The 21485-nt window shown below is 41.8% G+C and overlaps 2 protein-coding genes across 5 annotated transcripts in view; one reads left to right on the top strand and one right to left on the bottom strand.

Moving 5' to 3' along the window:
* Positions 1-101: 101 nt before the first annotated feature.
* igbp1 (immunoglobulin (CD79A) binding protein 1) lies at positions 102-3259 on the bottom strand (the record flags this gene model as incomplete). The annotated part of the gene is made up of 3 exons (XM_079745268.1): positions 102-570; positions 657-989; positions 2786-3259. 3 exons carry the CDS (start codon positions 3257-3259, stop codon positions 301-303), a joined length of 1077 nt encoding a protein of 358 aa, XP_079601394.1. The 3' UTR covers positions 102-300.
* Positions 3260-12863: 9604 nt separating this feature from the next.
* Positions 12864-21485, top strand: part of abhd18 (abhydrolase domain containing 18) — a 43151-nt gene continuing 34529 nt past the window's right edge. Inside the window, exons 1-3 of one of the 4 annotated variants that reach the window (XM_079744316.1) lie at positions 12864-12885; positions 14363-14471; positions 19727-19811. In XM_079744316.1, the coding sequence (XP_079600442.1) occupies positions 14380-14471; positions 19727-19811 (177 nt within the window). In that variant the 5' untranslated portion in view covers positions 12864-12885; positions 14363-14379. Of the gene's footprint in view, positions 12953-14362; positions 14472-19726; positions 19812-21485 lie in introns of all 4 variants that reach the window. The other 3 variants (XM_079744318.1, XM_079744317.1, XM_079744319.1) reach the window with 3 other exon arrangements.

The following is a 21485-nucleotide window of genomic DNA, read 5'->3' as shown; positions in this document are numbered from 1 at the left end:
AGTTGGCGGTCGCGTTGTGGCTGTATTCCCAGCACTAAACCAGTCTTAAGAATTGACTTGAGCGTATGATTAGTATCCACATCAGCGGGGCAAACCATGGACATCTCAACAGGTTATTGTTTATTGGAAGATGTTAGTATTATAAAACACTCCACATGCGATACATAATGGCTCGGTTTCAATATGTAAAAAAAATTTGAACAAACGAATTGACAACCAAATATACAGAATGCTTTCATACATTCTTAAGTTGATCAGAGACTTTAAAGCTAGAAGAAGCCTTAAAGCGAGACGACATGTTCAGCCCATGTTCTTGCGGTTTCCATAACCTCTTCTATGAGAGTCTCTCCAGTCATCCCAGTTCCTGGCTTTAGCCAGGGCCTCCTCATCGTCCTCCTCCACCTGTTTCTCTTTCATCTCATCCTCATGATCTTTACCCTCCACCTCCTCCTCCTCCTCCCTCTGGGGCAGTCCTTGGTCTGGAAGGATCCCCCGTTTCTGGTGCTCTTCATACCATTCGTCTACGCTCATAGTGGGCAGACTGGGGTAACCTGCTCCAAACACCCGGGCCTGTTGGAAAAACAAGTGTGGTTTGCAATTTTCTTTTGGGTAAAAAGATCCATAAAAAAAGATGAATGCTTGGACAATGGTCTTACCTGTACAGCATCTTTGGTCAAAACAAAAGGTTTCATAGGTGGCCTTGGTGGATGTTTACACTGTCTGGGTCCTGACGCTAAGTCCATTTTCTTTAAAATCTCCAGCTCCAAGTCAATGCTTTCAATTTCCTCAAGAGCTATGGTGATCCATTTCTTCACCGTGAGAAGATAGAAGTCACGGACAACTTCTTCATCAGCCATCGCACTGTCGACAGCTTTTTTAACTTCTACCAATCTATCTTCTGTCATTTTTTTCTGTCTGTATCTTTCAATCTTGGCTTGTCTCTGCACCGCCATGGCGACGAGGTCCGATGAGTTGGTGGAGGCTGTAGACTAAGAGATTAATAATTTATTATACATCCTTTGATAGTTATCGCCACTTGATCACATGAATCCTAGAATACTATGATGATGGTCTTCATTGGGCAGCCGAACAGCAAACATTTTTAGATTGCTTTCCATCAGTTTAGAGTTTATAATGGAGAATAGGGCTGGGCGATATACCAGTAGTAAAATTGATACCGGTATATTTTTGAAAGAGATATGTAGTTGAGAAAATATCACCATACCGGTATATTATATATTTTTTTGATTATGCCTTGCAAGCGCCATTTGATATTCAGTTGCTCAATCCCGCCCCTTACATGTACGTATTGTTCTCCCACCCACGTTACGCATCACAACAAACTTTGAACAATAACATGGCAGACACGGTGGTAGAGAGTACGGAACCCGTAAAGGGACATGGGGTAAAAAAAATGTTTTTAACGTTTCTCGTGAGCACGAGAAAGTATCTTGTGAGCACGAGAAAGTATCTGGTGCACATATCACTGGTTGTGTGTGTGTGTGTGTGTGTGTGTGTGTGTGTGTGTGTGTGTGTGTGTGTGTGTGTGTGTGTGTGTGTGTGTGTGTGTGTGTGTGTGTGTGTGTGTGTGTGTGTGTGTGTGTGTGTGTCGTCAGTGTGCGAGTGGACGAGCGAGGTGAGTGAGCGGTAGCGTGCATGTCAGTTTAGTGAAGTAATGATCGAGTCCGGTTGTGTGTAAGAATAAAGTACCCGGCAAGAATCGGCCGTTCATTATCGAAAATAAGCCCCTTCAGGGCAAAGCAAGACACCTCCGCTGCGTGTCGGTGTCCTGTTCGCCCTGTCGGGGCTTATGTTCCCGATAATGACCGGCGTTCTATACATTATCCCTTACATATCTGTTGTTAAAGCACAGCTGTGCTTCGTTGAGCAAAAAAAACCCAAAATAAATGGTTGATGGTGAATACTTGTGGCGTGGAGTTAAAACTACACACTTTACCCGTTTTGTTCAAAATATCGATAAAATATCGTATATCGCCATTCAAACAAAAGATATCGAGATATTGGTATTTGGTCCATATTGCCCAGCCCTAAGATAATCAAAAACATTGTGGTAATAATAACCGGAAATAATTACCTACAATACGTTTATTCTGCAGAACGTTTTAAACGAAACACAAACGATAGCGATAGACCGAGACATTGGCGAAAAGAGCTTGTGGGTTTCCTATGCACCTTGTCCAAATAAATAACAAATTATCGGCAGCGGACATGCTGGACTAAACTGACTATTTACCTTGGTTGTAGATAGTGAACATCTGGGACTAAACTGACTATTTATCTTGGTGGTAAATAATGTAGGCCTGGGCGATATTGCTGAAAGACATCATGATATAACTTGATCATATTGATCAATATCGATAACTATTGATAATTGTAATTACCTAAAAAGACTAGAAATTACCATGCTGGATTTAAACACTTCTGTTTAACACTTAATGACCTTCAACTGTTCTTCATCAAATATTGTAAATAAGCATTGAACCCTGTTTGTGTAACAAACCCAGCTACGCAGATTCGGTGGTCCAGTTTCTTATCAATATATTTTTAATGTTTTATCTTGATATTGATCAAAAGCCTATCACAATACGATAATTTATTAACATAGTGAACATATGGACTAAACTGGCTATTTACCTTGGTTGTAGATAGCGAGCATCTGGACTAAACTGACTATTTACCTTGGTTTTACAGTGAACATCTTGACTAAACTGACTATTTACCTTAGTTGTTGATAGTGTACATCTGGACTGTACGGACTATTTACCTTGGTTGTAGATGGTGCACATCTGGACTCTTCGTCCGCTTCCAGTGGGGCTTTGGGCAGCTTGAAGTCTGACACATGGTATTCTTTGCATCTTCTAAGAAACGCGTGGAAGTGTTCCCGCGCCGCGGTGACGGTGAGCGCGCGGCGGTCCCGGTCCGTTAGCCGCAGCGTGAGGCCGCCGAGCAGCGCGGGCAGCAGCAGGTACCGCAGGTCGGCCGTCGCCATTTCCTCTAGAAGCTCGTTCCGACTGAACAGTTGAAGCTCAGCCACCATTCGTGTAACATCTTCCAGCGCCGTTATCCCACGTTTAATTTTAACTTGGATGTGGTTTGATCCAATCGGCTCATTTGTGGTGTCTACTTCTTCAAATATTTGCCATCCACGATTTAACAAATCAGACAACTTGTTCGGTTTACCATTGCTATCCTCATCCGTTTGGTGGATGCTGCCCGAGTCAGCCATCTTGCCTTCCATCCAGGTTCAGCTAGTCTCGCGATACTTTGGACCAACGTGACGTCTCTCTTCTTCCTGGTGAAAGTCCGACAAATAAAGACAGAAGTCAGCGGACTGCTGCCATCTACAGTCAATCTATAGAATAAATAAAAAAGGTTGGTTGTACCCTTTGTATTTCTACGGAAGAGCATTAGGGCCACGGAGTAATATATTAATTCTAAATCTCTGAGAAAAAAAGTCAAAATTTTCGAGAAAAAAGTCAAAATTTTCGAGAAAAAAGTCAAAATTTTCGAGAAAAAAAGTCGAAATTTTAAAAAGTCGAAATTTTCGAGAAATAAAGTCAAAAGTTTTGAGAAAAAAAGTCGAAATTTTCGAGAAAAAATCGAAATGTAGGCTACCAGGAAGAACCAGGTCATTCAGAGCTGGAGCTGACAGACTTCGTGTCCTGGCATAGTGCTGCTGAAATGGAGGATTTAATTAAATGTTACTTCGAGATTGGATTATCTAACAAAGAGATCCTTGCAGTCTTAGCACAGAATCACAGTATTGTGATTTCTATTCGGACCTGGAAGAGGCGGTGTCGTGAACTTGGACTGTGTAGGAGGCGAAATCAGTCGGACATAGACAATGTGATAGCCTTCGTGCAGGAGGAACTGCATGGGAATGGACAGATGCAGGGGAATCGTTGGCTACACCTACGAGCTATCCAGAGGGGGTTTGTGGTGTCTCAAAGGACTATAAGGCTGATACTCAGGGCACTTGATCCTCGTGGGGTGGAAATTAGACGGGCACGTCGTCTGAGGCGGCGTGAGTACACAACCCCGGGGCCTAACGCACTGTGGCACATGGATTCATACGATAAGTTGAAGCCATTTGGAATTTGCATTAACGGATGCATTGATGGCTACAGTCGGTACGTATTGTGGATGGAGGCGTATACCACCAACAATGACCCTAAAGTCATTGCCTCATATTACACCAAGTGCATCGAACGTGTGGGGGGCTGTCCGGAGCGGCTGCGAGCAGATAGGGGGACTGAGAATGGCCACGTCGAGGGCATGCAAGTCTTCCTTAGAAGAGAGCACTCCGATGCATTTGCAGGCATCAAAAGTTTCTTGTATGGCCGCAGCACTGCAAACCAGCGCATTGAGTCATGGTGGGGTATCCTTCGCAAACAGAGCGTGCAGTTTTGGATGAACCTCTTCAAATCATTGCAAGATGCTGGCCACTTCTCCGGCGATGCCTTGGATAAGAGCCTAATGCAATTCTGCTTCCTCGAACTAGTTCAGGTAGGCTATGCTACTGTTTGCATCATCACCCAATGTGAGAATCGATTTAATCAAAATGCCATTTAAAATGAAACATACAATATGGTGTACCGCAATTAGGCAAGTGCGAACCCCGATGTGACATGGCTAAGTGAGTCCTATCGTGGGTATGCAAAAACTCATTATTCGGAGATGTATTACTTCTGTTAGGCCTACATGCAATACACATTAAGGGTGACTTCAATTCTCTGCAAAGGACCTGGGGAAACGAAGTAGTTTAGTAGGCTAGTTACAGGTACATAATAAAAAACACACGACTATAGGATCCATTACATGTGAAAACATAAAAAAAAAATGTATTAATAGTCTTCAGGCCAGTGTAATCTAATATTACTGCATTACCATTAACTCGCATGGAATTATGGGATCACTCAATGTGCTGAAACTTCTACAACCCTCTGCTGAAACTGCAGGCGTAGATTGTTTGCTTATAAACTCGCACTGCGCAGAAACGAAACTTAATTTAGCCTAATTCATTCAACCGTGCAGAAACCAAATGTGTGTATTATATCATTTTAATTTCATTTGCATTGTCTTGCAGAAAGAGCTGGATGAAGTTGTGCAGACATGGAATACTCATAGAATCAGACCAGCTACATCCAGGGGTCAGTCTGGAGGTCGTCCAATCCTACTTTACACAGCCCCGCAGATTTCTAGTGGGGAGGACAGACTGAAGTTATTTAATCAAGAGGAGGTTGACCTTTGTAAGGAGGAGTGCACACCCAAGGGTCAATTGCCTTGTGATGAAACAGTCTACGATCTGTCCACATTGCTGGTACAAGAAAATGGATGGAACACTCCTAAAGATGCGTTTGAAGCTGCTGAACTGTACACACTGTTACGAGAGGAGATACAAAATAATCTTTGAGGATTTCACCTACTCGTCTGTGCCCACAGTTTGGGTGCATCAGCACTTGCTGTGTACTTGGAGAGACTTTTGATTGCCATTGCCACTGAGCAAGCCTCCACTTTACCCATCCACTCGTACACACACACACACACACACACACACACACACACACACACACACACACACACACACACACACACACACACACACACACACACACACACACACACACACACACACAGTGGTACTTGGAGAGACTTTTGATTGCAATTGCCACTGAGCAAGCCTCCACTTAACCTGCCCACTCGTATTGTTTCTAACCTGCGGGAAGGGACACCTCACCTGTTTAGCTGGGGTTGGGATAGTCTTGGGGTGGTGACTAGTTGGGTCGTACACATTTACACACCAGTTAAACACCCTTCAGGCACCCTGACAATCTGCAGATCCTGAAGCTCACTCTAGCAAGTGACTGCTAAATAGGAATGTCCCTTGAATATCCCCTTGGGGATTAATAAAGTATCTATCTATCTATCTATCTATCTAGGAAACCACCTGCTGCCACACGACAGCACTAATCCTACTAGGCATTGGGCAAGGGGGAGTCAGATCCTGTCCTGCTCAGTCCTCCCTAGGTTAGCGTAGAGGTTTAATCCCTACAAGACTGTGGCAATACCCCATCTGCTACACTTTAATAGGTTAACACAGTAGAGATGACTGTGTAGTGTGACATCCCAAGAGGCCAATGAGCCAGGGCAGGGGTGTATAACAGGGATGTATAAAATAACGATAATAGTTGTAATGTTAGGTGCAATAGATTAATATAATGCAGTTCTTAACTAATGGGAATATTATTTAGCTTGTTTTTCTTCATTTTGGTATACATTAGTTATTCAATGATTTATTTTGTTCTACTGTATACTTTTCCTGACAACCTGCTGCCGCCCCCCCTATCATGTCGTGGCCCCCCAGGGGCCCCCGGCCCCTTCTTTGAAAACAGCTGAGCTAGAGGGCTTTTTGAGAGGCAGAAACTCTCAGTATGAGGGTGGAGTTTGGGGGGACACATACACTCAGCTTCATGCACTCTTGTTCTTGACTGGACGCTGTGTGGAGCATTCACTGAAAACGTACCTGTGATTCTGGCCTTGGGAATTGTACTGAAACTTACTTACCTGTGGATTGAGTTTCTCTGTTACTGGGCTGAAGATCGTATGTATTGTTGAATGAACTGAAAGTAAGATTTTGTTTGTTCTGTGAAAATGATATTGTTGGACTGAAGGAAACCTACCTTTAAGTTTGTTGTTCAAGAGCCAGAGACATTGTTTGAGTTTGACTTTTCAAATTCAACCCTCATTAAATGAATTTTGAACATTTACAGTTTTTCATACGGTACAGTACAGCTCAATGAGCACAGTAGTACAGTATTGCCTGTGGGCTATTCTGTAGGGCTGTGAAAATAAAGTATGTTTCAAGTATTTGGTGAAAGTATTCCTACTTTGTATTCATACACAAATCTTAGTTCCATGGAGAAGGGTGTACTAGTATATTCTAGTTTTTATGCTATCCCTTATTCTTTGTACATATTCCATAATTACCCCAAAGTAGCTCTGTACATTCCTGCAACTAGAGTCTGATACAATACAAAATTAACACTAGGGATTTGTACATTAAGGGGAAAATGGCACTCCCTGCCTTTGAGGGCAAAATAGCAGTGCAGTTCCTCACATCCTCGAATCATCCACAAAATGGCACTGTAATGCCATGAAAGTTTATGTACATTTTATGAAATACGTGTATTGTCACATTTTTGTTTGACACATTGAATTGCTTTTTCAAAAAAGACCCCTTGTATGTTGTTTTCTTACTTTTCAAAGATCCCATGACTGCAGACCGCAGTATCTATTACCATTTTAATAAAGACAACTATGTAAACTATTTATAAAGCATTTAATGGAAATGATTTTTGCAGAAAACAGCACAAGTACAGTATAATGGTGCAATGTGCAATCAATACATATGCCTACAAAAACCATTCAAGGCAGTACACCTGTAAAATTGGCTGTGCGTTAAGATAGTAGAGAATACTTCAGTATTTTGATATTCAAACAGAACTGTTTCCAAAGACCTATAAAACCATCCCTGAGCAATAATGCATTCAAAAACCATTCAAGACAGTCATGCTGAAATGCACAGACGTTAACTAGAGTTCATTGAACATTGCTTGAAATATATTGAACTAAACATAGCTTGAGCTATGTTATAAGTACACCTGTAAAATTGGCTGTAAAAATACATAAGTATTGCGATATTCACACAGAACTGTTTCCTAAGACCTATAAAATCATCTCTGAGCAATAATGCATGCAACAGGGCAAGCATTCTGCAAACATCAGAAAACTAAACAATGTCCATTACCTAGATGTTGCTGTCTAAGACTTTATTGAATTCTGACCTAAACTCTGGGAAGTTGTCAAAACTATCTGACAGTTCCAACACACATCCACATGTGTGACCAATGGGTCTTCTGGAGAAGTCTGACATTTTTGTAAAGACAACCTGGATTTTGCTACAAATTATTACATCGCTGCCTGTAGTAAAACGCAGAAATTTTCCAAGACGTTCGTCATCTGATTCTCTTAGGTACCGTCTCAGGTGGTTTACCACCTCCTGCTGCTTTGCGGTGGTGACCTGTTCAAATTCCAGGAGGCCTTGGACTCTCCTGGGAGTGGGTTTGATTGCCTCATAGTGTGCCCGCAGCTCATCAATGCCGATCATTCCCTTTGTCACCTCTTTCCAGCAGTCCATAACGTATCTTGGTTTTTGAATGAGATCTTTATGGGCGATTTCCTCCAAGATCTGTGGCAGTGTGTGGGCGTTGACAGCCTTTCTGCACTCGTATGCCTCCAGCACATCCATGAGGTCATTGTAATCCACCTTTGAGAAATCCTCAAGTGCTGCTTTGAGGATGACCTTGTCCTGAGAACTGACATAGTTCAGGAAACTATCCAGGATGTCACAGCACACACATCCATGAAAGAAGTCCTCCATCAGAGGAAGAGCTAATTTTATAGGCAAGTACTGAGCAAAATTCTGCCAATGGCCTGCCAGGTCTCGCGGTTAAAGTCGTGCCTAATAAACGGAACTTTTACTGTTGTTCCAACAGTACAGCGATCATAGAATTCTTCCCAAAAGGCGCAGTAAACATCTCTGCGCCTTTTCAACAACCCCTTCACCAATCCCCTTTTCCACACTGTTGTCTGGAAGAATTCTCCTAAAAACGAATTGTTGCGTGAGCACAGCAGGATCCATGAACTCCTTAATCAACTCGTTCAGGCAATTACCATGGTGTATTTCTATTATTCTGGTAGCACTGGCTTGTGATGTGGTGGCAGGTGGTTGTGCATCGTGGGATACAGGCGATGGTTGTGCTGAAGAGGCATCGTGGGATACAGGCGACGGTTGTGCTGAAGAGGCATCGTGGGATACAGGCGATGGTTGTGCTGAAGAGGCATCGTGGGATACAGGCGATGGTTGTGCTGAAGAGGCATCGTGGGATACAGGCGACGGTTGTGCTGAAGAGGCATCCTGGGATACAGGCGATGGTTGTGCTGAAGAGGCATCGTGGGATACAGGCGATGGTTGTGCTGAAGAGGCATCGTGGGATACAGGCGATGGTTGTGCTGAAGAGGCATCGTGGGATACTGTGGAGAGCAGTTCGTCAGGTGGAGCGTTCATTACTAGAAATGAGGAGGAAGAACCCGGTGATGGCTGCAGCTCAAACACAAACTCAAAGGGCTCTGTGTCATCATCATCACCATCAATGTCACCACCCGGACTTCCTGGACCAAAGGTCACTTCCTCATCCTCATCCTCAATTGCAATTACCTTAGCGGTAGTTGCAATGTAAAATTGCAAACGAGCCATGCACAAAGTGTCGTAGATAAACCCAACAGTAAGATCCTTTTGCACAGGGTTTTGTTTGTAGTCCCTGAGTTCAAAGTTAAACCCCGATTCATGTCCTTTTGATGACATTCCATCTGGAAAGAAGAGCTTCTTTCCTCTTTGTAGAACCTCATTCATGCCACATTCCACTCCAATAGGTACCATTCTGGTCCCGCCTCCCTGCCTTGCTCTGATTTGCTTCATTTTTCCTCCCTCACAGTGCAACCATCCAATTTCAATTTTTCGGTGGCTTGCCTTACGCCTCTTATTTGAAGTAGGTGCTGATGTACCACCTGGTTCTGCATTTTGTTTTCTGTTTTCCTCAGCTTTTCTTTCATTTTGCTTGTTCCTGAGTTTTTCAAAAAGACCAATTTTGTGCTTCTGAAGAGCAGTCCCAGTTCTGCAAAAATTCTTCAGAGCTAGACGATCCCCGAATGATGAAAGGTACTTTGCCAGGTCATCGTCTTCCATCAACGGGATTATGTCTTTGTCAATCTGTAAAATCACAAACAAAATCGAATGTAAGTTGTTTTTCTCTTACAATAAAATATGGTGTGTGTGTGTGTGTGTGTGTGTGTGTGTGTGTGTGTGTGTGTGTGTGTGTGTGTGTGTGTGTGTGTGTGTGTGTGTGTGTGTGTGTGTGTGTAATTGAATTGATAGGTTCCAATTTCTATAACTCCTGGAAGCTGAAAATTTGACAACACCAGAAAAATGAGACTGTTTCAATTTCAAGTAGTTAGTCGGTAGCATGTGTAATGTAATACCAGTATAGATGTATTTTCCTGTCGACAACTCATTAAAGCCATTAATGTATAAAAAGTTGGCAACAAAAGTGAGGACACCTCAGAGTGAAAAGGTTCTTATCAAACTGTGCATAAAATATGTACACTACACCCATGGACTTGACATTCAAAGGTGATGATTGCCCAAACACATCCCTACTTTTTGTTTTGACATGATAGATCTCTGACATTGGTAACTTAGTGGTTATCAACTTGTTCATAACGCAGCCCATAAAATGAATACTATTTACCCATACCCATTTTCTAATGGAATCCCCCACCAACTCCCTGATGTTGACATCACTGGGCTGTTGAAAAGTTACACATCTGCTCTCCTCCTCCTTCCACATACAATGGATGCACCACACATGCTCAAATTAGTATCAAATACCTATACACACTTGCTCAGTCCAACAAGGCAGTGGTGGTCAACATAATGGTGTTAACTTTAGTCTTCATCAAGATGTATAACTGGGCAAATGATATTTTAGTAGTAGCACATGTCAGGGATGTGCAACCACAGCTAATGCCACTATTGTATGGATTAAATGTTGTTTTTAGTGGATTGTCTATGAACCATATTAATTGCTTTACATTAATTGCCAATTACTAATTAATTGATGAGCATTAGCTGTGGTTGTACCATCTGACGTCTGAGCCAAAAAAAACATCATTGACCAAACTACACGTGTAATAAAAAGTGTTCTAAGGCATCAACCCCCATTTAGTGTTTACATTACCGTACATGTACACATTCATATCCAGAAAAGCACAACCTGACATTTGTCATCTGAACACTTTACCTTGTCCTCTTCCAAGTGTTGTATTTCATGTTCTGGGGCTCTTCTCTGACGTAAGAAATCTGACACACTGAGACAGCCTAGAAAAGAGATGGCATATGCTGTAATTAACAAGGACAGAATGAAATTTCATTGTCAAAAAGTGCAGTGATATTCTGTTGAACTCAAACCCTTCACCTGGAGTACACTCGTCCTATGTGTAGTGTCCCCCCCCCCTTCTACGGTTTTGTGCAACATAACTTTAGCAATTGCATTAAGGCAACACATTTATGTTTACTACAGGGGATCTAGTAGGCGCATTTCCTTGCACTGCTGCTATAACTCTTATATTATTACAATGTTAGGTCTATTTTAATTGTCCATATATTTATACTAGTACTGTTATTATTATCACTATGCTTACTTTTTGTACTGTAGCCTACATATTTATTGCTGGTGACTAGAAAGTAATCTTGCACTGTTGCACTGTGGAGTTTTTTTTATTTACTATGCTTACATTTTACATTTTGTACTGTACATATTTATTTCACTAGAATTTAATCTTGCACTGTTGCACTGTTGGACTTATTTGCACTACCAACTTGACACACACCTCATACTGGATCACAGTACCAATCCTCAGTAGCCTACATTCATGCACATCTTATCCATAGTAGGCTATTTTACTGCTCCCTTAGTCATGTTGATTTGTTGATTTGCTTTGTATTTCCTGTTTACATTGTATTGTATGTCCATTCATGCTCAACGTGTGGCAATTTACGTCCGTATTTTGTACGTACGTTCTATCCGGTGGTGTCTTCAGCTGCTGGGACCTTGAATTTCCCCTTGGGGATCAATAAAGTATCTATCTATCTATCTATCTAGTGAGAAGTGTTAGGCGCTAGCCAGGCTAGTGCTGTGTAGCACTATGTAAATGTCTGGCGTGCGGTAGGCTACCTTGCATTATATTATTAAACGCATTTCCAAAGCCAAGTAGTTTTACATGTCCAAACGACGTAGGCTACTGCGGCCAAGTTGTCTGGTTGAACTCCACGAAGCAGTCACAGGCTAAGTTAGCCACACGGCACAAACTAGCCGAATAGTTGTGGCTAGCCAAACAACACCCGCGGCATCATCTAACCGCACTCCCACTCGCCTCATATAGGGTACTGCTTGAGTATCACAGAATGCAGCATAAACATGTATTATCTACCCACCTGCCGCAGCCATGGCTCCCCGGTTCCTCCAGTCGAACCACCAAGCGGAATGCGTGTGTCTCTCTGCCACTCCGTCTCAGCCATTGACATCTACTGGCCGCCAGTGAATGTCACTGCCGTGGAGGGTTGCATTCTACAGATTTCTGACTTTTTTTCTCGAAAGTTTTGACTTTTTTCTCGAAAATTTCGACTTTTTTTCTCGAAAATTTTGACTTTTTTCCTCAAAACTTTTGACTTTTTTTCTCGAAAATTTCGACTTTTTAAAATTTCGACTTTTTTTCTCGAAAATTTTGACTTTTTTCTCGAAAATTTTGACTTTTTTTCTCAGAGATTTAGAATTAATATATTACTCCGTGGCCCTAATGCTCTTCCGTATATTTCAGTAGATCTACTCAAGAATAACCTTGAGTAGTATCCTTTTTTTTTTTTTTTTTTTTTTTACCAAATTAAGTGAGTATAGTAGATTCTTAATGTAGAAAAACACATTGTACCATTGTAGTCCGGGGAGCCCCTCCCTCTGTTGCTAAAGGTTTATACTGTCCAGTAGATACTTTGAACTGAAATGTGTTTCTATTACGAATCCAGTGCTCTCGTACCAATTTGATATAATCTATATGTTTGCTTGCGTTTTTATCGGATTCTGACAACTGTTATTTCACCGCAAATTAATGGTCGATATGAAATACCTCGAATTCCATTTCCTGTTAACCTCTTCCGGCTTCCGTCCTTCCGTTCGAACTCACAACTTTAAGGTAATGTAACTTTAAGGTAGTTTGCTGTCGTTCAAAGCAGAAGACAACTTCATCACAGTTTTGTGAGGTACTTAATCACAGGCACGTTATCACATGTAGCTTTACATGCAAACTGGGGGCGTTAACATTTTGTGAATTAACTTGAAATAACTAGTAGCTTAATGGTTAACCATCATTGTGTCATCTTGGGTCGTTTAACTGGAAATATATTCGTTTAATTGTCCAGTTAACCAGTTTGAGGATGCAAGGACGCAAACGTCCAACGTGTTTTTGCCTGCAGCTCCAGGACTCAGACTAGCTGTTACTGTTGTTTGTAGTACTGTAGTTATTGTTACTGTAGTTAGTAGTACTGTAGTCATTGTTAATGTAGTTATTAGTATTGTAGTTACTGTTACTCAGTACTGTTACTGTAGTTAGTAGAACTGCAGTTACTGTTAATTTAGTTAGTATAGTTGCTTCTACTCAGTACTGTTACTGTACTAACTGTAACTCAGTACTGTTACTGTAGTTAGTAGTACTGTAGTTACTGTTACTCTAGTAATACTATGAGGGTTTTCAACTCGGTGGCTCCATTCCCAAAGTTCATGGATGGTTCCGTTTCCTTTCCTCAAACCTAAGCTGGGGATAATGCATCGTCAAGTCCTGTCAGTAATCATTGAGCTCAAGGAATGGAGCAGTATGGTATCGAGACTGATTGATGTAGACTTTCGATGATCTGGATCAATCAACCTTTATAATAACCCGCTTCACGTTTACAGACATGGTTGGGGGCAATAAACCGTTCTGTTGCCGACGACAGCGACTATACTGCTGTAGTCAACAGTAATAAACTACTGTGGTCACAGAGGTGACTACACTGCTATAGTCAACAGTAATAAACTACTGTGGTCACAGTGGTGACTACACTGCTATAGTCAACAGTAATAAACTACTGTGGTCACAGTGGTGACTACAGTGCTATAGTCAACAGTAATAAACTACTGTGGTCACAGTGGTGACTACACTGCTATAGTCAACAGTAATAAACTACTGTGGTCACAGAAGTGACTACACTGCTGTAGTCAACAGTCATAAACTACTTTGGTCACAGAAGTGATCACACAATACGCCATACAGCGACAATAAACACACGGAAAAGGGGTTTGGGAGCAAATAAACGGAAGGTCTTCCCGATCTGGGCAATCATTTTCTTCTTTGAAGGGTTTTTTTACCCCTTCAAAGAAGAAAATGATTGCCCAGATTGCCCCAGCGTTAGGGTCATGTTCTTCGGTGTGCACACCTTTTCCTTCAGAATGTAGCACCATAGGAGAAGATGAGAGTGGGATCCCCCACTCAGTCTCTGTTTTAACTGACAGTTTTTGACTGAATTGATATATTCAGTTAACTGCTCATTGCACTGAATTGCGCATCCATTTTGATTTGTTGATTGATTTGATTACTTCTAAATGTTGACATTTATGTTTCTTTAATAATATAGATTCTAGTTGGTTCCCCATGGCTGTCAGTCGATTGGACGTCCTTTACAGACGGCTTCTACTCACCAAGCTCTTCATACAGGGCTGGGGAAAACCTGAAGATTTTAAGAGGTACATTAAAGAGGAAGAGGGAAAGAATATACATGTTTATTGTGTAGTAGGTGCATGGATAAGATCACCTATAGGGATATATAACTTTATTCTGAATTTTATAAGCTACCTGGGTAAGGTTTCTGAACTTCTACATATCGTCCATTACTGTGCTGGTAAATTAGGAATTATGATAATTTCATTAAGTCTGAATTATACCATAACAACAATGTTGAATGGCTTAAATCAAGTGAAGGAATTTGAGGGGGCTTTAAATGGAGAATACAATTAGGGATATAACGGTATGAAAATTTAACCTCACCGTTATTGAGACCAAAATTATCCCAGTTTTCGGTATTATCGCGGTATTTTTAAATACCCAAAATATGCCCATACTTCAGACTTAGTCCTCTTAGAAGGTAGGGATGGGCAACAATCGTTGAATAGTCGGAGTCACGTAGAACATCGAATAATGAATGTGACTATCGTTATTTATTACACGGGTCCTCTCAATGCCGTGGAATGCTCTGTTCACTTGCATGGGCTCTTCACAACTTCCGGCAGTGAATTATATTTGATAATTCACCGTTGCTAAGTATAATTGACCGTTGTCAAGGAAAACAAAGGACTTTTTGCCTCTAATGACGTCTTTGGCATCACTCCGCAATAGGGGTGCAACGGATCACAAAACTCACGGTTTGGATCGTGTCACGGTTTTTGAGTCACGGGTCGGATCATTTTCGGATCAACAACAACAAATAATAATAAGATAACAAGACAAATGTGACTTTAAATAAAATCTTCAAATGTGTAAAAACAAAATAAAGTGAAAAATTAGGTAATAATCCTGCTTCTTTGAAGCATAGTCAATATTTAAAAAAATTGCAATCTGAGGCATTATTCCGTCTTCTTTTTAACATGGATAGCAAATAATCCCTAACCCTGGATTTACAACTTTAAATTCAGGATGTCTGCATTGCCTGGGGAGAGTTTAGAGTCTACACTCTCCCAAGGCAATGCAGACATCCTCATCTTCTTTTTTTTCATCAAGTATGGTAGCGAAATACAGTTTCTGTCGTGTTTTATTTGAGCAATGAAGACTCATTGCTCATTGCAAGGGGGGTTGGTTGTAGTCTTTTCGCTCGGTTCTAGCCCTACTGTTGATACGGAGAACCGAGCGAAAAGACTACAACCAAACATAAACATGTCCGGTTCCGGTTTCTGTTTCAAGTGGATTTACGGACTGCCAAATAAAACAAAATATAAACTGTATTTCGCTTCGATACTTGATGATGTTGTTGATACCGGAATTGTCCTTTAAACATGCGCTGATCACGTGAACGCACAGCTTTTTTTTTTATCAGCCGATCCGCGGATCACTTGCGTCCCGAACCGTGAGGGTTGATCCGTACGGATCACGGGTAACCCGTGAACCGTTGCACCACTACTCCGCAAGTAGTCCGGTAACTTGTCAACCCCAGCGTCTTCGGTTGCTAAGTGACGTCAACGTCTTTGGCGGACTATTTCTCTGCTGATCAACACTACGAATGCTGGAAACAAATAAATTGTAAAAAGACACACCATTTGAAGCTATTTATTCGTTTTGGCAAGTAGCCGTGTGGGGTAAGTAGGATAATGTATTGAACGTTGCCGGTCTTTATCGAAAATAATCCCCTTAAGCCGGGGCTTATTTTCCCGATAATGATCGGCGTTCTATACATTATCCCTTACTTATTACACGGCTCTTCTCAATGCTGTTGAACGCTCCGTTCACTTGCATGGGCTTTCACAACTTCCGGTGGTGAATATTTTTTTGTTAATTCACCGTTGCTAAGCATATAATGACCGCTGTCAAGGAAAATTGTCATCGGTTGCTAAGCGACCGAGGACTGAGCCACCGTCATGCAGGCTGTGTTCAGTAAAATAAAAAAATAAATAGCGATCTGTTTTTGGCGCATGTAAGCCTATCTGCCTAAGCCCACGTTGAAATAATTTTGATGTTGAATGTTGATGGCGCAGTTGGTGAAATAAACTGATTGATTTCATACAAATCATAAAAGCCTCTCCCTGTGTCATTGTGTGTGCGTGTATCCGAGGTGTGTGTGTGCGTGCGTGCGTCGGGGGTTCTTGATTGACCGATTTTCGGATATTATTCGAATACTTCTCAGCGAATATTGAATAGTATTTTTGCCAGAAATGCACATCCCCATTAGAAGGCTGATGGATGTCTTGAGGTCTGTCGTCTACTCCTTACACCATGATTCCAACTGAATCGAAACTTAAAAACATTATGTTGCAGGTTACACAGTGCGCCTGTGCGGCAACTTCAGGTGACTCGGATGAAGCGCTTGGAAGGATTTAAGCACACGGTTTCCACACCGCGGGGGTGGTTGTGCACCGCAATAATAAAAAAATCTATTTGAAATGAAAATAGTAATTGTTATCGACAACATTTTTATCGGGGTTTACCGTTACACCGGTAACCATTACATCCCTAAACACAATGTATACATGCACACCATTTAAAAAATGTAAAATAAAAATAATTGACCAAGTTACGAAGTCTGAAGTAGTTGAAGTGTCAGAGAATCAGAGCCGTCCGCCCATTGACTGCCAGTGTAAAAAATTATATTTTAAAACTAGAATATCTTTAAGGTCCCATGGCATGCTACTTTATGGATGCTTTAATATAGATATTAGTGGGCCCCTAATACAGTATTTGAAGACGTTCACGAAATTCAGACGTGGTGCAGAATTACAGCCACTTTCCCCAAATGCGCCGTTTCGGTGTCTGTAGCTTTAATGCGACAATCGCGAGCAACAATCCCTTTCTCCACGTCGCGGTTCATGTACTTCAGGGAGTCAAAGCCAAAGTTCTCTTCCCCCAATTCCTTCTCAACCATGGCTGAGATAACTCCCACTACAAGTCTTGTTGTGGAAATACCAGAGACGTCAGAGAACCCGACCTGTTATGCGCCATAACACCAACAGCAGAACGGTTATCCAAATAACAAAGAAGTGTACAACACTTGCGTTACAGTGTGTGTATTCACACACACACACACACACACGTGGCGCTCGCACAGTCGTAGCTCATTGGGCAAAGCAGAGAAAGGGGAGCTAACATTTCCCTGTATGACGACATGCAGGGAAAAATTCAAAATCGGCGCGTCTGAGTTTTGTTTTTTCAAAGGCAGAGCAGGATAGCTAGTGCTAGTTTTACACCTAACACCATTTCTAGCTACTAGGGGACCATAGGCAGGCTAGGGGGACTCATATTAAGGTTAGAAAACCTTATAAAGTAAAATTTTCATGCCATGGGATCTTTAAAAACTTTGAATGATTGCGCGACCATGGGCTCGCTGGTTCGACTCCGACCACGACCAAACGTATTCATTCATTAGGCCATCCTACTCGCCGTATTGTAGGACCCCGTAAGTGTAGCTTGCAACTATATTCAAATATGTAAATGTTCACAAAATGCATTAAAGTAATTAACTTAATGTAATTAAGTTAATGCATTGTCTGCCTGTTTATCGTGCTATACTTTTCAGTATACCACGTTCAGTATGACCCTAAGCACCGTACCAATTTGAATATTAAAGGAGACATATTATGGTGTTTTCCCAACAAGTAAATATAATATTTGAGTTCCAGAAAACATGTTTTTGAAGCTGTTTGCTGGAAATAGCTTTTAGGAAAAAAAATATTGTCTACCGCTATTCCCCTCTGTTTCAGTCCCTTCAGAATGCGCTGTTTCTGGTGTCTGTAGCGTTGATGCAAATGAGCTGCTGCCCATTGACCAATGAGCTGTCAGACTGAACCACAGCATGGAGGAGAAGGGATTGTTGCCGTTTGCTGACTCCTGGAGCTCTATATCTATATAATATAATGTAACATAATAATAATATTATATACGGGTATTTATATGATATATCTAGTATCACGGACAAAGCTATGTGCGCCTTGGATGATATTATGAATAATAAAGACTGTGCCTGACGTCTCTGGTACTTCCACAAGTAAAGACTCGTAGTGGGGGATATCTCGGCCATGGTTGAGAAGAATTGGGGGGAAGGAACTTTGGCCTTGACTCTCTGAAGTCCATGAACCGCGACATGGAGAAGAAAGGGATTGTACTCCGGGAGCTGAGCTGCCGGACTGCCTCCGAGCTCCCCGCGCCGGAGCTGCCGGACTGCAGTCCGGCCGCCGTCAGTCCGTCCGGCCGCAGTACGGCGGTGTACTCCGGGAGCTGAACTGGCGCCGAAGCTAGGTGGCAGCTTCAGCGGACTAGCAGCTCCGGCGGACTAGCAGCTCCGGCGGACTAGCAGCTCCGGCTGGGGGAACTCGGCGGCACTCCGGCAGCTCAGCTCCGGGAGTACAATCCCTTTTGTACTCCATGTCTCCTCCTCCCGACTGCCGCCGAAGCTTTGGCGGGGTGAGCTCGGCGCCAGAGAAAGGGATTGTACTGCAGGGCTAGCGCCAAGTTCCCCCCGCCGGAGCTGCTCGTCCACTGGTCCACAAAATCTTAGCGATGCTCTGATTGGAGGGGAGTGGGGAAGTGGGAGGCAATATTCAAATGCCCCCTTTCCTACGTAGGAGGGGGCTCCGAAACTGACTCTCTCGTTTGGTAGCTGGAGTCAGGCTGCTTCCAGAAATGTGTATCTCACTCAAAAATTCATGTACAGACTTTTTTCAAAGTTTGTATGCGTGTGGGAGCACCATATACCCACAACAACACCCCAAATCCCAGGAAAAGTGCTGTTTTCATAATATGTCCCCTTTAAAATGCAAATTAACACCAGACCATTCTTGTGAGTTGTCTAACTTTTTAAGATTAAAACCATGTCAGGCTGACAATGCTATGATGTAAGAAACACATCTACAACTGATATAATTGATAATGGATTTGTTCCAGGCAGTGGGGGGGCCCAAGTCTAAATCTGTTTAGTGCCCATTAAAGGCTTGTGCCAGCACTGTTTGAAAATAACCAACTTGTTGAACTGAAAGTGGTTAATTAAAAGTAAGTTTGAATAAGTATGATTGAATAAGAGTCATTAGATATTGGTTATGCAACATAGATTTAACAAGGTATTTTTAAATATTCCAATAGTATATAATTGTCCTGCAAGTGATTAAAAATGCCCTCTCAACAGGCAAAAAGTGCAATGGTTAAAAATAATGTTTATCCTACCCTAGTATTTACGGTCATCAAGTTGTTGCATAGTAACAAGAAAATGATTGATGGACTAACTTTGTTTATTTCTTTCTGTCAGAATCTTCGAGTTCCGTAAAATCATTGGGGACAGAGAGAGATGCAAGCACCTGGTGCCAAAAGACTATCCTGTTTACATGGATAAGGTACAACATTTTTGCATTTTGTACCTTTTGTGAATTTCTTCAATGCGTGAGTATGTGTTTTGTACTTGCGACTGTTTCTGTAGCCAAAAGCAATTCACTTTCATAATTATGAAAAATTCCAATAAATATCTAAACTAATGTCTCTTAAACTTTACAAAGCTTTCAGAAATCAGTTAAATTATTTGCAATGGAGTTAGAACACAGATATAGCCGGTTTGTTGAGATCCCAGGTTGATGGTTGATAGTGGTTATGTAGATTGTCTAGGCCGTGATTTAAGTTCAACTCGCCTCCTCTCGTTGTGTAGACGTTGTCTAGCTGTGTATAGATTGAAATCCCTAATGAGTGTTTAGCACTCCCTCCTTTTTCACTGCGGTAGTTATTCCAAGTGATGGACATTAAACCCTCAGATTGGCCACAATAACTTTCCAGATCGCCTTCTGTTATAGTACATGCATATGATGATATTAGACTAATGCCTTGTAGCCTGCTGCATTTCTAACCCTTTTATTGAACTGGTTTCCCTAAACTTCAAGATGTCCATGTTTCTCCTCTCCTTATATCCTCTCATCTTCCCTCCTCTTCTTGTCCTCTAGTCTCTTCTCTCACCTTTCCTCTCCCCTCTCCTCTTCTCTCTACATTATCGTTGTTATAAAAAAGCGACGGTACTTTTGGGTTTAGTGGTAAGACATATTAAAACACCGGTAGGACTACTTTGTTTCCATACAACAAAAGTATAAATGGTATAGGCTATTGGACCAACATGCGAGAATACGATGATTTGTCTGACATAGTATGACTCCCGGAAACATTGCGTAGTGGTTTTTCTGGGTTTCTCAAGAAGGACACACCTGATTCGATAGAATTTGTAACGCTTATTATGGGCAACGGTGATGACAGCACTTGATTTGTATTGTTTTTGTAGTGCACATTACCACTATATATTGACCGCATACATAAATAGGACCAACTAGGCATGTCGCTGCATGTGCATTTTTGAAAGAATATGTGTGTGGCTGCAGGAGCCGACTCGATGTTTGCTTAATATTTCATGAGCATGCTAACAAGCTAGGCTATTGAGCGAGCATGCCCAATCCAAGTCCTTGGGCCACTTTGGAACAGAATTATGATTCATTGAAAAATGGGGCTGACTTTTTTGTTTGATTGCCAGTTACCGTGGCGCCAAAGAGGTACGTTTCAGCTCTGATCTGGTGATGGCCAATCAAACGTTCATGACCGTACGCCAAAGGCTGAGGGGTTATGTGTCTTAACATTTTCAATTAATCTCTGTTGTGCCCCCTAAGGTAGAATTTTGATTAACTTTATCCTGGTTAACCGTACATATGCTTCTTATTCTTAGTACACCAGTTTTTTGATGATTGACTTAAGTTAACCCCGTCTTAAGGCACCTACCTCTATTGGGCTAATTCGGCCGTGCAGCCGCCATTTAGTTCCCTGCTACGGGTTCCCGGGTAACATTTGTTCTCTGACTGTGAAAAGGGATAGGCATGTTCGAAGTTTGCGCTTTTGGAAGATTGCTATAGCGCCACCTTTGGGCCAATCAGTATAATTTGTCCTCTCTGTTTATATTTAGTCAGCCTCTAGGGATGGTGAAAGTTACACAAAAAGCGACGCAGCAGTTTTTAATGTGCAAGTTAAACGTTTCGGAATAAGAA

Source organism: Pollachius pollachius, assembly GCF_949987615.1.
Source record: "Pollachius pollachius genome assembly, chromosome: 10".
In the NCBI taxonomy this organism is placed as follows: domain Eukaryota; kingdom Metazoa; phylum Chordata; class Actinopteri; order Gadiformes; family Gadidae; genus Pollachius; species Pollachius pollachius.
Note: the sequence above shows the minus strand (reverse complement) of the source record. Positions and strands in the feature narration are given on the sequence as shown.